Source organism: Oncorhynchus mykiss, chromosome 5, assembly GCF_013265735.2.
Source record: "Oncorhynchus mykiss isolate Arlee chromosome 5, USDA_OmykA_1.1, whole genome shotgun sequence".
Taxonomy (NCBI): Eukaryota; Metazoa; Chordata; class Actinopteri; order Salmoniformes; family Salmonidae; genus Oncorhynchus; species Oncorhynchus mykiss.
Window position 1 is genome coordinate 14,695,161 of NC_048569.1, and position 17,230 is coordinate 14,712,390.

General features: G+C 41.6%; 1 protein-coding gene across 15 annotated transcripts in view; it reads left to right on the plus strand.

Annotated features, from left to right (window-relative positions):
* Positions 1–11,634: 11,634 nt before the first annotated feature.
* The window catches only part of sh3glb2b (SH3-domain GRB2-like endophilin B2b), a 52,973-nt gene continuing 47,377 nt past the window's right edge, over positions 11,635–17,230 (plus strand). For 9 of the 15 annotated variants that reach the window (XM_021601826.2, XM_021601829.2, XM_021601831.2 and 6 more), the window contains exons 1-3: positions 11,635–11,790; positions 16,517–16,658; positions 16,991–17,002. In XM_021601826.2, coding sequence (XP_021457501.2) covers positions 11,728–11,790; positions 16,517–16,658; positions 16,991–17,002 — 217 coding nt within the window. In that variant the 5' untranslated portion in view covers positions 11,635–11,727. The remainder of the gene's footprint in view (positions 11,791–16,516; positions 16,659–16,990; positions 17,003–17,230) is intronic. The other 6 variants (XM_021601828.2, XM_021601830.2, XM_021601833.2 and 3 more) reach the window with 1 other exon arrangement.

A 17,230-nucleotide genomic window follows, 5' to 3' on the forward strand; every position in this document is an offset into this window, starting at 1 on the left:
TCAGTATAAAGGGTTAACGTTTAAAAGTGATGACAAACGGTAGTCATCAAGGTTCTGTTCCCCTGCTCAGACATTGCTGACGCATGTCAGATCTTACAATGCCTGGATAAATATTTTACATATCAGCTAACCACATCATATGTCATAGCAATCTGGTGCCCGACTGCACAGTCGATGACGGGCACGCAACCATTGGTTGATGCATGCAATGTCTGAACAGGGAAACACAACCTTTATAAGACTGCCTGGTTCTTATGATGACCAACACGTTTTTTTAAAGGGAAACTTCACTTCTGGAAATTGTATCTTATTTTTGACTTACCTAAGGAAGAACCTGGACACCCTAGGTAACACCGTAGGGAAGTTGAAAATACACAAATTGAACTATCAGAAGGGATATTACTCACACTGCCCAGTTTTTATGGTGAAATGTAGGCTAAAGACTTAGTCTTGCTGTTAGAAAATATTCTATTCATGAATAGAATTGACTTTACATCCTATTTGAATGTAAGATGTAGCATAAAAAATATCCACACAAAGTTGGGGAAATAAAATACCCTATATTTGAGAACTAAGTTATGTGGTCATTTTTACAACATATTCACTAATGTAAGCTACTTCGTAACGGTGTGGATGGCTAACTCTAATCCACCATCTATACTCTCTCCTGGCTCAACTTGTTGACCCCTGGTAAAGTCATGTTTGTGCCTTCTGTCTATAATAGCCGTGTGCTGAAACCTTTGCTCAATGCATAGATAACTTTTGAGTTAAGGTGTGTGTGAACTTTGCTTATTTGCTTACGGACTTGTATCTAACTCTCTGAAGGTACCCTCTCTCTAAAGGTAGTTCAGTGGTTCCCAACCTTTTTTGCTTACTGTACCACCAACTGAATGTTGCTCTGCCCGGAGTACACCTGAAGTACCCCCTCAAGTCCCTAGTTGGGAACCACTGCTCTTTTTTATTTTTATTTTTTCACCTTTATTTAACCAGGTAGGCTAGTTGAGAACATGTTCTCATTTACAACTGCTACCTGGCCAAGGTTAAAGCAAGCAGTGCGACACAAACAACAACACAGAGTTACACATGGAATATCAAACACACAGTCAATAATACAATAGAAAAAGTCTATATACAGTGTGTGCAAATAAGGGAGGTAAGGCAATGAATAGGCCATAGTGGCTAAATAATTACAATATAGCAATTAAACACTGGAGTGATATATGTGCAGAAGATGAGTGTGCATGTAGATATACTGGGGTGCAAAATAAAATAAATAACAGTATGGGGATGAGGTAGTTGGATGGGCTATTTACAGATGGGCTATGTACAGGTGCAGTGATCGGTGAGCTGCTCTGACAGTTGGTGCTTAAAGCTAGTGAGGGAGATATGTCTCCAGCTTCAGTGATTTTTGCAGTTTGTTCCAGTCATTGGCAGCAGAGAACTGGAAGGAAAGGCAGCCAAAGGAGGAATTGGCTATGGGGGTGACCAGTGAAATATACCTGCTGGAGCGCGTGCTACGTGTGGTTGCTGCTATGGTGACCAGTGAGCTGAGATAAGGCGTGGGTTTACCTAGCAAATACTTATAGATGACCTGGAGCCAGTGGGTTTTGCGACGAATATGAAGCGAGGGCCAGCCAACGAGAGCATACAGGTCGCAGTGGTGGGTAGTATATGGGGCTTTGGTGGATGGATGGCACTGTGATAGACTGCATCCAATTTGCTGAGTAGAGTGTTGGAGACTATTTTGTAAATGACAGGGAAGCAGGGCGGTTGACCAGGGTATATACCATGGGGTATATTGGTTCCTAACTTCCCTGAAAAGTTGCATATTGCGGGGGCTATTCGATGCTAGTGCAGTACGCCACAGGATGGTTTTGTGCTGTTCAAGGGCTATATCTGTTCCTGGTTCTAAATTTTTTGAATGGGGCATGCTTATTTAAGATGGTGAGGAAAGCACTTTTAAAGAATAACCAGGCATCCTCTACTGACGGAATGAGGTCAATATCCTTCCATGATACCTGGTCGAATAGAAAGGCCTGCTCGCTGAAGTGTTTTAGGGAGTATTTGACAGTAATGAGGGGTGGTTAGGATGATATCTATGAGGGTGCCCGTGTTTACGGATTTGGGGTTGTACCTGGTGGGTTCATTGATAATTTGTGTGAGATTGAGGCAATCAAGCTTAGATTTGTAACGACGGGTGAGTGCAATGAGTGAGGAGTCAGATGCAGATGAGAGAGATATTGTCTCTAGGAACATCATTTAAACCAGTTGAGGTCACCGCATGTGTGGGAGGTGGAACTAAAGGGTTAACTAAGGAGTATTTACAGTGAAATAAGGCAATAATTATTAACCAAAACAGCGATGGACAAGGCATATTGACATTAGGGAGAGGCATGCGTAGCCGAGTGATCATAGGGGTCCAGTGAGTGGCTTGGCAGACTGGAGACACAGCGATTCAGGCAGCTACAGGGCTAGCAAGCTAGCAGAAGGGCCTTAGAGGGACGTTGCAACGGAAGAAGTCAGTTGTAGCCCCCTCGTGCTGTTACGTCGGTAGACCAGTCATGATGGATCAGCAGGGCTCCGTGTGGTAAAAGGGTCCAGGCCAATTGGCAAAATAGGTATGGTGGCCAAAGAATTTGTCCGATGGGTCTCTTAAGCTAACAGTCCGATATGCTCTAGCCAGCTAGCGGGCCGCGGCTGCAGTCGTTGCAACACCAGAGAACCTTTAGAAGGGCGATGGTTAGGCCTACAGAGGGAATGTTTGTATTTCTGAACTCAAATATAATAGTATAGATTAGAATACCAATCCAGGGGTAACTTCAGGTGTGGTATTCTGATAGTCAAACGATCACATTTATTTTACAAAGCTCTTTTTACATTAACGGTTGTCACAAAGTGCTTTACGACTCAGCCTAATACCCCAAAAAGCAAATAACGCAGACCCAGAAGCACATCAGATATGACACTAGGCTAATAGAAAAGTAATAGCCCAATTCAGAGAGTATATTCTGCAAAACAGATACAGTATGTATCAATCAATGTTCCTTTATAAGCCAAATTTATGACAGATACTGCACTATATTTTATTCTATATGCGAAGTCCGTCACCTGTACACGCCTCTCTGATGGCCTCACGGCTGCCGTTTCACTTCTGACACCAATGTAACAAATTAGCAGGGTAGTCCCGACCGGGACACGACTCCAGGTTTTTTATTTTATTTATTTGACCTTTATTTAACTAGGCAAGTCAGTTAAGAACAAATTCTTATTTTCAATGACTGTTCAGGGGCAGAACAACAGATTTGTACCTTGTCAGCTCAGGGGTTTGAACTTGCAACCTTCTGGTTACTAGTCCAACACTCTAACCACTAGGCTACCCTGCCGCCCCATCTTAACCGTTATGGCAAGAAGTCTGAACCTGTTAATGAGGTTGCTGCAACAGGGGTTTTGGCATTAAAAAATCATTATTAACCATTTTTACATGGCATTGAATAATTGTATCAATTCATTATAGGCCGATTGATCATCAATAGGTGATGTGTAGACCTACTCAAAACTCAAAAATGGATTGAAGGTGCAATCTGTATCTGCATATTGTAGTGACCTGACTGTAGGCTAATATGTAAATGGATGATGGACCGGTGGATGGAATCGTTCGTGTCTTCTTGCAGAAGTGTGGGAGGTGGAAATTGGTGGTGGACTCCTTTAAGGCTAAGCAGGTAGAGGATTTCGGACAACATAGCCAATGGATGTAGTGCCTTGTCCTGAGTTTCAACACGGACTCAGCAGTACATGTAACATAGTAAATGTAAATCCGGGACACTACAAATAGCATGAAATGTCAGGTTTCGTATGGTATGTATTCATTTGTGCATGTCCATCATCCATTTCGTACAATATGTTACAAATTGCAATTCGTACAATATCTGCAAAACGTATGAAACTTGGGATGAAAGAGTGCTTGACATGGGATGAAAGAAGTGCAGGAGTTGTCTTCATCCAGGAGCTGTCTTCATCTAAGTATTTTCACCAAAATTCACAAATGACACAATACCATAGAGACCTCTGATTATTCACTGTTAAGTGTTCATACACATTTTCCATGACTTCTCCATGTATTTTAACCAAATTTTCATGGCTAGTATTATAGCCTACATGAAGAATTAAGCATTATTGACACTGGAAGGCTGCTGTGTCTGATCCAATGTAGGCAAACCATCTAATGCTGTTGTGCCCTTGATCAAGGCACTTAACCCTCCACAAAGTAGAACTGCACTGTTAGTCACATGTTGTCAACCCTCCATCTAGAAAGCACCTAGGTCTGCAGGCTTGGCTTTTGATCCAGCCCTGAAACATCCAAGTCTGCTTATCAAGGTCCTGTTGAGCACGGATGTTTAGGCTACAATGTGGATCACGTGTGAAATGCTTGAAAATGTTTGTGATATCAACAGAGAGGTATATTTTCTGTGTGATTTAAATATTGACTGGCTTTTATCAAGCTGCCCACTCAAGAAAAAGCTTCAAACTGTAACTAGTGCCTGCAACCTGGTTCAGGTTATCAGTCAACCTACCAGGGTAGTTACAAACAGCACAGGAATTAAATCATCAACATGTATTGATCACATCTTTACTAATGCTGCAGAAATGTGCTTTTAATCAGTATCCAAATCCAACAGATGTAGTGATCAAAATGTAGTAGCCATATCTAGGAAAATCAAAGTTCCAAGGGCTGGGCCTAATATTGTGTATACAATCATTTTTGTAGTGATTCCTATGTTGTTGATGTAAAGAATGTTTGTTGGCCTGTTATGTGTAATTAAAAGTAAAAATAAATATTTCACCTTTATTTAACCAGGTAGGCCAGTTGAGAACAAGTTCTCATTTACAACTGTTACCTGGCCAAGATAAAGCAAAGCAGTGCGACAAAAACAGCAACACAGAGTTACATATGGGAAAAACAAACGTACAGTCAATAACACAATAGAAAAAGCAGTATACAGTGTGTGCAAATGAAGTAAGTAGGTAAGGCAATAAATAGGCCATAGTGGCGAAGTAATTACAATTTAGCAATTAACACTGGAGTGATATATGAGCAGAAGAGGATGTGCAAGTAGAAATACTGGTGTGCAAAAGAGCAGAAAAACAAAAACAAATATGGGGATGAGGTAGGTAGGTGGTTGGTACAGCTGCAGCGATCGGTAAGCTGCTCTGACAGCTGAAGCTTAAAGTTAGTGAGGGAAATATAAGTCTCCAACTTCAGTGATTTTTGCAGTTCGTTCCAGTCATTGGCAGCAGAGAACTGGAAGGAAAGGCGGCCAAAGGAAGTGTTGGCTTTGGGGATGACCAATGAAATATACCTGCTGGAGCGCATGCTATGGGTGGGTGTTGCTATGGTGACTAGTGAGCTGAGATAAGGCGGAGCTTTACCTAGCAAAGACTTATAGATGACCTGGAGCCAGTGGGTTTGGCGACAAATAAGTAGCGAGGACCAGCCAACGAGAGCATACAGGTCGCAGTGATGGGTAGTATATGGGACTTTGGTGACAAAACGGATGGTACTGTGATAGACTGCATCCAGTTTGCTGAGTAGAGTGTTGGAGGCTATTTTGACATTGCCGAAGTCAAGGATCGGTAGGATAGTCCGTTTTACGAGGATATGTTTGGCAGCATTGGTGAAGGATGCTTTGCTGTGAAATAGGAAGCCGATTCTAGATTTAATTTTGGATTGGAGATGCTTAATGTGAGTCTGGAAGGAGAGTTTACAGTCTAACCAGACACCTAGGTATTTGTAGTTGTCCACATATTCTGTCCTTCATATTCTAGTTGTCCACAAGTCAGAACCGTCCAGAGTAGAGATAATGAACGGGCGGGTGGGTGCGGGCAGCGATTGGTTGAAGAGCATGCATTTAGTTTTACTTGCATTTAAGAGCAGTTGGAGGCCACAGAAGGAGAGTTGTATGGCGTTGAAGCTCGTTTGGAGATTTGTTAACAGTTTCCAAAGAAAGGCCAGATGTATACAGAATGGTGTCATCTGCGTAGAGGTGGATCAAAGAATCAAGAGTGACATCATTGACATATACAGAAAAAAATAAAAAAAAAGAGAAAAGAGTCGGCCCGAGAATTTAACCCTGTGGCACCCCCATAGAGACTGCCAGATGTCTGGACAACAGGCCCTCTGATTTGACACACTGAACTCTATCTGAGAAGTAGTTGGTGAACCAAGCGAGGCAGTCATTAGAGAAACTAAGGCTGTTGAGTCTGCCGATAAGAATGTGGTGATTGACAGAGTCAAAAGCCTTGGCCAGGTCGATGAATACTGCTGCACAGTGTTGTCTCTGGTGGTTATGATATTGTTTAGGACCTTGAGCGTGGCTGAGGTGCTCCCATGACCAGCTCGGAAACTGGATTGCATAGCGAAGATTCTAAATGGGATTCTAAATGGTCGGTGATCTGTTTGTTCACTTGGCTTTCGAAGACTTTAGAAAGGCAGGGCCGGATGGTTATAGGTCTGTAACAGTTTGGGTCTAGAGTGAAGAAGGGGAGGAATCTCAGACGATACGAAAGAGAGATTGAACAGACTAGTAATAGGGGTTGCAACAATGGCGGCAGATCATTTTAGGAAGAGATGGTCCAGATTGTCTAGCCCAGCTAATTTGAAGGGATCCAGAATTTGCAGCTCTTTCAAAACATCAGCTGTCTGGATTTGGGTGAAGGAGAAGCAGGGAGGGCTTGGGCTAGTTGCTGCAGGTGGTGCAGAGCTGTTGGCCGGGGTTGGGGTAGCCAGGTGGAAAGCATGGCCAGCCGTAGAGAAATGCTTATTGAAATTCTTGATTATTGTGGATTTATCAGTGGTGACATTGTTTCCTAGTCTCAGTGCAGTGGGCAGCTGGGAGGAGGTGCTCTTATTCTCCATTGACTTTACAGAGTCCCAAAACTTTTTGGAATTAGTGCTGCAGGATGCAAATTTCAGTTTGAAAAAGCTAGCCTTTGCTGTCCTAACTGACTGTGTATATTGGTTCCTGACTTCCCTGAAAATGTGCATATCGCGGGGACTATGAGGAGCAACCAGACACTGCACTTGCCACATTTATGAAATGGCTTATTCCAGTTACTAATAAGCATTCACCCATTAAGAAAATTACTGTAAAAACTGTTACATTCCCTTGGATTGATGTGGAATTGAAAAATGGTATGTTTGAGAGGGATGAGGCAAAAGGAATGGCAAATAAGTCCGGCTGCACAAATGTACTGCAAATTGAGAAAAAGTGACTAAACTGAATAAAACGAAGAAGAAACTACACTATGAAACAAAGATAAATGACAAAGAATTATATTAAAAGGCTTTGGAGCATGTTAAATGAATTTTTTGGGCAAAAGGGAAACTTTTAAATTAGATGGCTCATTCATCACAAAACCTACTGATATGGCCAATTACTTTAATGATTTTTTTTCATTGGCAAGAGTAGCAATCAGGCATTACATGCCAGCAACAAATGCTGATATTACACATCCAAGAATAACTGATCAAATTATGAAAGACAAGCATTGTAATTTTGAATTCCGCAAAGTGAGTGTGGAAGAAGTGAATATTTTTTTGGTCTATCAACAATGACAAGCCACCAGAGTCTGACAACTTGGATGGAAAATTACTGAGGATAATAGCAGATGATATTGCCACTCCTATTTGCCATAATCAATCTAAGCCTACTAGAAAGTGCCCTCAGGCCTGGAGGGAAGCAAAAACAGTTCCGCTACCCAAGAATAATAAAGCCCCTTTTACTGGCTCAAATAGCCAACCAATCAGCCTGTTACCATCCCTTAGTAAACTTTTGGAAAATAATGTGTTTGACCAAATACAATACTATTTTACTGTAAACAAAATGACAACATACTGTCAGCACACTTATAGGAAAGGACATTCAACAATCATGACATTTACACAGAATGACTGATGATTGTCTGATGACTGATGAGAAAAAATTATGACAAAAAGACTGTGGGAGTTGTTTTGTTAGACCTAAGTGCGGCTTTTGACATTATCGATCATTGTCTACTGATGGAAAAATGTGTTATGGCTTTACACCCCCTGCTATATTGTGGATAAAGAGTTACCTGTCTAACAGAACACAGAGAGCGTTTTTTAATGGAATCCTCTCCAACATAATCCAGGTAGAGTCAGGAATTCCCCAGGGCAGCTGTCTAGGCCCCTTACTTAAAAAAAAATGTCACTAATGACATGCCACTGGCCTTGAGTAAAGCCAATGTGTCTATGTATGCGGATGACTCAACACTATGCACGTCAGCTACTACAGCGAGTGAAATCACTGCAGTGCATAACAAAGAGCTGCAGTTAGTTTCAGAGTGGGTGGAAAGGAATAAGTTAGTCCTAAATATTTCAAAAACTAAAAGCATTGTATTTGCAACTAATCATTCACTAAATCCTAAACCTCAACTAAATCTTGTAATAAATCATGTGGAAATTGAGCAAGTTGAGGTGACTAAACTGCTTGGAGTAAATCTGGATTGTAAACTGTCATGGTCAAAACATGTTGATACTACAGTAGCTAAGATGGGGAGAAGTCTGTCCATAATAAAGCGCTACTCTGCCTTTTTAACAACACTATCAACAAGACAGGTCCTACAGGCTCTAGTTTTGTATCACCTGGACTACTGTTCAGTCTTGTGGTCAGGTGCCACAAAGAAGGACCTTAGAAAATTACAATTGGCTCAGAACAGGGCAGCACTGCTGGTCCTTACACGGAGAGCTAACATTAATAATATGCATGTAAATCTCCCATGGCTCAAAGTGGAGGAGAGATTGACTTCATCACTACTTGTTTTTGTAAGAAGTGTTGACATGCTGAATGCACAGAGGTGTCTTTTTAAAATATTAGCACAGCTCAGACACCCATGCATACCACACAAGACATGCCATCAGAGATTTAAGAAATAGATAAAAATACACCTTATGGAACAGCAGGGACTGTGAAGAGACACACACACACACACAGGCACAGACACATATACACATGATAAGACTGTATTGTAAATATGTGATAGTGGAGTAGTGGCCTGAGGGAACACACTAAATGTATTGGGTAAAGTGCTATAAAATGTAATGTCATGTAATGTTTTCAAATGTATATAACTGCCTTAATGTTGCTGGAACCCAAGCTAATGGGGATCCTTAATAAATACAAAATAGAAATGTGGTTAGTACAGGGCTTGAACAAAAGCCTGCATACCAAGTAGCTACCCTGGAGGATGGTTGCCACTCTTGATATACAGTAAAATATTGCAACATTACAACCAAATACTTTTGTCTTTATAAAATGATACCCTCATTCAATGAATCAGGGATCAAATGAATACGTATCTAGTTAGCTATAGCTAACTAGCGAGATAACTGCTAGTTAGTCTGTTGTCTGTCATTATTTTATACCTGCTGCTGAAATGTAGTGATCTCTCTCCTCTGGCAATGGCCCACTCCTACAGACACACACGCAACACACGCAGACACGCACTGAAGGATCATTCTGATAATGGCTGACGTAGATTTTTAAGTGATTGGTAATATTTAAATTATCATGAATTACATGAACAAAGTCATTAAACTAATTTCCATAACTTTTCATGACCTCACAAACCCTAATTTTACCATTTGGAACAGCGCATCATGCGCATTTAGGCTGGAACATTTTCAATGTGTGCAATCTTGAACAGCCTACTGTCACGCATAGATTCACAGACTAGCGGCAAATAAACTTGAACAAAGCAGAATCAGGAAATGAATGCCCACTCTCCATTGCTATTCAATGCAGATCCCACCTTCATTCCGCTTTGGTCAACCTTTTTTGCCTCGGTGTGTGAACCTGTGCCGGCAATAGGCTACTTTGTTTTATAGAGGAGCCGGCATGCACCTCAAAACATTTAAGATGCCGGTACGACGCTCCGGACAGCTCCGGCCCAAGTCAAGCAATGGTTACGAATTCCAATTTGTTGTGGCTAGTGTTAGCTAGGTGGCTAATGCTAACGTTAACTAGCTGGTTAACGTTAGCTAGGTTACAGGTTAGGGCTTAAGGTTAGGGTTAAAGTAGCTAATTAGCTAAAATACTAAAGTTGTCCGCGATGAGATTCAAAAACGCAAGATAGGTAGCTAGACATTCATGTTGAATGGACACCCACCCATCCAACCACCTTACCGTACCTTAATCCAAGTCTAAGCAGCTGGGGGGGGGGGGGGGGGGGGAATTGTTTTAAGATGGTCATACTGTGTATCATTTAGTTATTTGATTTAGATTTTATGACCCCTTTAGATATCCGCCCCAAAAATTACAAAATGATTTGATAAAAATATTGAATTTGGCCTTTACTACTATAGCCCATAGAAACACATTGTATAATACATTCATAAATGCCAAAAAAGACAGTAAAAAATACATCATCATAAGGAATATGGTTTTGAAGTTTCTGTCCTATAGACCCCTTTCCAGTACACGACACTGACGTTAGGCGAGACTCTAGGCTGCAATAAGAAAGCCATTGCCATTTGCACCCATTCAACATAGCCTAGATTTAAGTTTTATTATAAAATAACTTTTTGGTGTTCTCATATGCTTACAATGATGTTCTGATTATTGCATGAACAGTCGCTAAGATTATATTTGGTTGTGATCTTTGCAAAATAACTATTTTGGATGCAACGGTTGTTAGCTAGAATGCTAACACTCATTGACATAGATGTAGCAAAAGCTAGCCAAAGAGACATTTTACTGGTTGAAGTTGAAGTGTTTTCTATGTATAATGCAGTTGATTTGCGATGATGACACAAACATTAAATTAAGCAGAACATTCATATGAGCCTTAAAATCCAATTATAATCCAAAAGTAGTGTGAAATGCACTCATGAGCAACATGTAAATAGAGGCTTTTTCTGCTGGCGTTTTATAAGAACTCCCCTGTGTTCTTCCACCAACTTGCATGCATCCCCCTCGTGCGGCAATGTTTGCAAACACAGAAAGAGGTCTATATCTAGGAGATATAAGAAAGCCCAGGAAATATATATATACATTTTTTTATCTGGATTTTTTGGACACATATTTAACCCTTTATTTTTGTTGGTACAAAACTACTGTACCTCCATACTTCCATTTGTTTGTATGGGCTACCTTCAAACAAGTTCTGTGACACTTGTGAGGGTCGTAGAATAAAACGGAGAACACCATCTTGTTATTGAGTCATTTGTTGACCGCTAGGATGCTACAGACGTTTTCGTGAGAAGACCGATTTGCGGGATGTGTCATGTTCTGACATACACCGCTGTAGCTCAGCCACCTCCCATCGTACAGTAGATGCAGAAGGCCGACATAAGTGGATGCAATGGATTGAGCTGCAGCCCAAATAAAAAAAACTTGATATCTCTAGTTTAAACTGACGGATTTTGATGGGGATTTTTAAAATTATGTCAGTTAGATTCACGGTCAATAGACTCAAGATTTCTTAAGTAACTTTCTGTCTTCTGTAACCATACCAAACGTAACATATCATACTAATTTGAGAACAGGCTGTGCGTTTGTGTACTGCATCATCCCGGATTTACATTTACTATGTTACATCTAGTCTGAGACCAGGCTGTGCGTTTGTGTACTACATCATCGCATCTGCGCGACAAGACTCCCTTTGCAGGGGACAGTAACAAGCCGAATAAGCGGTGCACACACTGATACGATGGATTTCAATCTCAAAAAGCTTACTTCTGATGCAGGAGTCTTCTTCACTCGTGCAGTCCAGGTATTTAGTAAATGTGTTGTTTGAAATCCCATGAATAATTGTTTTTGTCGTGCTCTGACCGAGGTGCGTAGTCTGTAATTATCTTATTTCGAAACGGATTGTAATGGGTCGTCTTTCTCATATAACGCTGCAAACACCAAATATAAACGGTTACTTCAGAAATATTTAAGAATAGGGAATGTTTTTCGTTTAGGTTTTTCTCACCGTTAACGTCATTGTAAGCCGATAATTCTGGTTAAGCCCTTCTCCATTATTTATGTCTGTTTTCGACCGTAGCGCCGAGGGGTGCATGTGACGGTCACCAGGATACGGGGCGGCGACTCCTCTAACCGCTACTTAACACTCCTGTCAGAGAATTGTAGGGCTAGGCTACTAGACCTGTCTGCCATACATTTCTATGCATCATGCTACTGGTTGTCATTGCAGTCCTCACTGAAAAAAGGCGACATTTGTTGTATTATGCTGTATTGAGTTTGGGACTAATAATGGTATGTGTAGCAGCCTATGTCTTATTCCTCAGTCATTGGTCCTATTCTAATCATAGGATTGACCTGTTTCCCTGTCATCCGGCAGTAGTAGTACAGTAGTTTAGCGATTAGAGAGGCGAGCCCGGAGGGTTGCCAAATTGAATCCAGGGACCGAAGGGTATCAAATCCTAGATGCCATTGCCTGCAATTGTGCCCTTGACCAAGGCATTTAACCCCCCCACAACAACAGCCAACCACCTGTGGAGTCCAACCACCTGTGGTAAATTCAATTGATTGGACATGATTTGAATAGACACACACCTGTCTATATAAGGTCCCACAGTTGACAGTGCATGTCAGAGCAAACACCAAGCCATTAGGTCGAAGGAATTGGCCGTAGAGTGCCGAGACAGAATTGTGTCGAGGCACAGATCTGGGGAAGGGTACCAAAACATTTATGCAACATTGAAGGTCCCCAAGAACACAGTGACCTCCATCATTCTTAAATGGAGAAGTTTGGAACCACCAAGACTCTTCCTAGAGCTTGCCGCCTGGCCAAACTGAGCAATCGGAGGGGAGAAGGGTGACCAAGAACCTGATAGTCACTCTGATAAAGCTCCAGAGTTCCTCTGCGGAGATGGGAGAACCTTCCAGAAGGTCAACCATCTGTGCAGTACTCCACCAATCAGGCCTTTTATGGTAGAGACTGAAATCACTCCTCAGTAAAAGGCACATGACCGCCGCTTGGAGTTTGCCAAAAGCCTTTTGGCACCTAAAGGACTAAGACAATGAGAAAAAAGATTCTCTGATCTGATAAAACCAAGATTGAACTCTTTGGCCTGAATGCCAAGTGTCACATCTGGAGAACCTGGCACCATCTCTATGGTGAAGTGTGGGGGCGGCATTATGCTGTGGAGATGTTTTTCAGCGGCAGGGACTAGTCAGGATCAAGGGAAAGATAAAAGGATTAAAGTACAGAGAGATCCTTGATGAAAACTTGCTCCAGAGCGCTCAGGACCTCAGACTGGGGTAACGGTTCACCTTCCAACAGGACAAAGACCCTAAGCACACAGCCAAGACAATGAAGGAGTGGATTTGGGACAGGTCTCTGAATGTCCTTGAGTGGCCTAGCCAGAGCCCGGACTTGAACCCGATCAAACATCTCTGGAGAGACCTGAAAATAGCTGTGCAGCGACGCTCCCCATCCAACAGCTTGAAAGGATCTGCAGAAAAGAATGGGAGAAACTCCCCCAAATACAGGTGTGCCAAGCTTGTAGCATTATACTCAAGGCTGTAATCGCTGCCAAAGGTGCTTCAACAAAGTACTGAGTAAAGGGTCTGAATACTTATGGAAATTTGATATTTTTTTAAACCATTTGGCAAATTTCTAAAAACATGTTTTTGCTTTGTCATTTTGGGGTATTGTGTGTAGAATGATGAGGAAAAGCAACAATTTAATATGTTTTAGAGTAAGGCTGTAACGTAACAAAATGTGGAAAAGTCAAGGTGTCTGAATACTTTCTGAATGCACTGTACATATACACTGAGTGGACAAAACATTAAGGATGCCTGCTCTTTCCATGACATAGACTGACCATGTGAAATCAATAATCCCTTATTGATGTCAATTGTTAAATCCTCTTCAATCTGTCTACATGAAGGGGAGGAGACGGGTTAAAAAACATTTTTTTTTAAAAGCTTGAGCGTTGTTCACGCTCAACATGTGTGTGCCAGCATCCCTGTGTGGAATGTTTTCAGCACATTACCTTGTTTAGTCCATGCACTGAAGAATTTAGGCTGTTCTGGGGGCAAAATGAGGGAGGGGGGGGCCTGCGCAACTCAACATTAGGAAGGTGTTCTTAATGTTTAGTACACTGTGTATGTGGGTCTTTTCGAGGGGTTGGGTTAAGTTAAATTTCAGTTGGACCTTCTGTGCAATTTACCATTAAACCGATCCCACTGTGTAGCTCAGTTGGTAGAGCATGGCTGTTGCAGTGCCAGGGTTGTGAGTTAGATTATAAAAAAGTTTTAAAAAAAATGTGTGTTTAAATGACAAAAATGTTAAAAAATATTATCATTAGGCCTATCCACAACAGGACTAGTATGCTACCACTCTCAGTACTTTTTCAACTTGGAGTGGTATAAAGCAGGCCTATTTGGAATTTAGTGTTTCACTGGCTTCTAGGAATTGGATGTTTTCACAGGGTTTACATGACTGCCAGTGGATTGAATTGCCTGCAATGTAGGTTTTCAATGGTCAAACAAGTCCACACTGTACAGGTTTTGGTAAAGCAAGTGAACAATACAGCATCATGTGATACCACGAGTATGAGAGAATATTTATTTTTACTGCTCTAATTACAATGGTAACCAGTTTATAATTGCAATAAGGCACTTCAGGTTTGTGGTATATGGCCAATATACCACGCTAAGAACTGTATCCAGGTACTCTTAGCCATGGTATATTGGCCATATATCACACCCCCCCATGCCTCATTGCTTAAATATTATACCCTCCCTGTTATTGTAATGGTGGTATGATATTTCTGCTTCTGTAACTTTCTCACTTATCATTATCCATGATTCACTCAGGACTATCCATAATCATGGTAGCATCCACATTAATGTAGAAGTGTTTAGAAACGTTATATTCTTATTTACAATCAAATTGACTCCAAAATAATACAATACATTACTTACCATTCATTTCTGTTAGACACAAAATAATCTGAAACACAACCAAAACAAACAGCAAATGCATCCAACAAGTTTGTACAGTCACAAGCTTGATGTAATCATTGCATGCTAGGAATATGGGACTAAATACTAAACTTTGGACTACTTTGATACACATATAAGTGAATTGGTCCCAAATCTTTTTGTCCCCTGAAATGAAGGGACTATGTACAAAAAGGGCTGTAATTTCTAAACGTTTTGCACGATAGGGATGAAAAAACCCTCAAGTTAAAGCTGACAGTCTGTACTTCATAGTCATTGTATCATTCAAATCCAAAGTGCTGGAGTACAGAGCCAAAACAATATGTCACTGTCACAATACTTTTAGAGCTCACTTTAGATGGCTAGTAGTAGTATCAGCTTTTTACTGTGTGAAATGCAAGGGGCAGGCTTTCTCCACGAATCAGTGACTGTGATTCAACCTAAAGTGCAGGGTCACTCGAGGAAACAGATGTTTCACTCCCACCAGTCACCTCTGTTGACGACCACATGTGATCCCCAAACAGGAAAATATGGCCAAATATTACCATTCCGTAAGAATGGTAATCACTGAAGCATTATCCTATGTTTGGATGATTTGGATTTGGGTTACCAGTGACAGCCATTGTAACAGCCCTTTTATGCCATTTCCAGCTCCCGTCTTCACATGCCAAAAATCCCCCTGTGAGAAATAAACCTTACCGCACCAATTCATAGAAAGAAAGTGTGATGTAGTCCTACTGTGCTGTGAGACTAGCTCTGTGGCTGATGGCAAACCACATTATGCACTTAGTAGCCAGTAGCCCAAAAAATATAGATTTTGAAATGGCTTGATATTGTCAGCACATTATTAGGGATGTGGTTGTAGTACTTTTTAGGAGTAGATATGGCATGTATTTCAATGTACTGCGTATGAAATGGGTTGGGTGTTATATTCACGCCAGATAAGGTGGTATTTCAAGCAAAGGTACATTTTATTATAGCCTTATGATAGGCTTCTTCTTCTTGTTGCCATTTTGTAGTGGAGCAGAAGTGAAAGTCTTCAAGTGATTGGTTAATCATGAGTCATAATGAGGGAGCTCAAGACGTCTTGTGATGCCAGGTGGAATGAGGGAGCTCAAGACATCTTGTGATGCCGGATGGACTACCAGTGTGGCTGCTGCACAATTATAGAGCAGTCACTCAGGGAGCTTCTGCGCTCTGCTATCCTCACAGTTCTCTCTCTGTCTGTTCCGCTCCTCCCTCCCTCCACCCACACAGACACAACGTGGTGGTTGAGCTTGGGTTCATTTTGTAGCTTAGCTTTGTGTTGTAGTTCGAGAGGTTAGGCTTAGAGGGCCTTAGCAGTCACAAGCTGCTCAAAATGGGCGGAAACATTTCAGAGCCAGACAGAACCGTTTCGGCTGGTCACAATTTGCCCAGCTGCCACTGACTTACAGAACAATGTTGTTTTTTTGCCAGTCATAACGTATACTGTCTTCGCCTACATTATTTAGGTGTATGTTTTTGTCAGAAAATATGATTTATTCCTTTTTGTCTCCAAGTTCACAGAAGAGAAGTTGGGCTCTGCGGAGAAGACTGAGCTCGATACCCACTTGGAGAATCTGATCGCCCGGGCCGACTGCACCAAGAACTGGACTGAGAAGATCTTCAGGCAAACAGAGGTCTTGTTGCAGCCCAATCCAAGTAAGACCCAGTCCTAAAGCAACATATAGCTGGGTCCCAGACTTGTTTGTGCTGTCTGGTCAACTCCCATGGTTATTGCCACTGCCAAACAAGACAGCACAAACAGATCTGGGACCAGGCTGAAAGGAGCCTTCATGGTGATGCCATTCTATTTGTGTTTTGGGTTCTGAGCCCTAGCTAGTGTTTTTCTTTGGCTGTGTTTTGCTTACATGCATATGTCCAAAGAAGTTATATTGAAGTATATAGTACTTTGTGGCACTGGTCCCTTTGAGAGAAAGAAACCTAGTATGTTAGAAAACTAACCATTGACTTTCTGACCCTCCATGCTACAGTTGACCACACTGGTAAGTCTGTCTCCACTCTCAGTATGTAGTAGTTGTAGTAGCAGTAGCAGCAGGAGTAGCAGCAGGAGGAGTAGTAGTCGTAGCAGCAGTAGTAGCAGCAGTAGTAGCAGCAGCAGTAGTAGCAGCAGCAGTAGTAGCAGCAGCAATAGTAGCAGCAGCAATAGTAGCAGCAGCAATAGTAGCAGCAGTCGTAGTAGCAGCAGCAGCAGTCGTAGTAGCAGCAGCAAT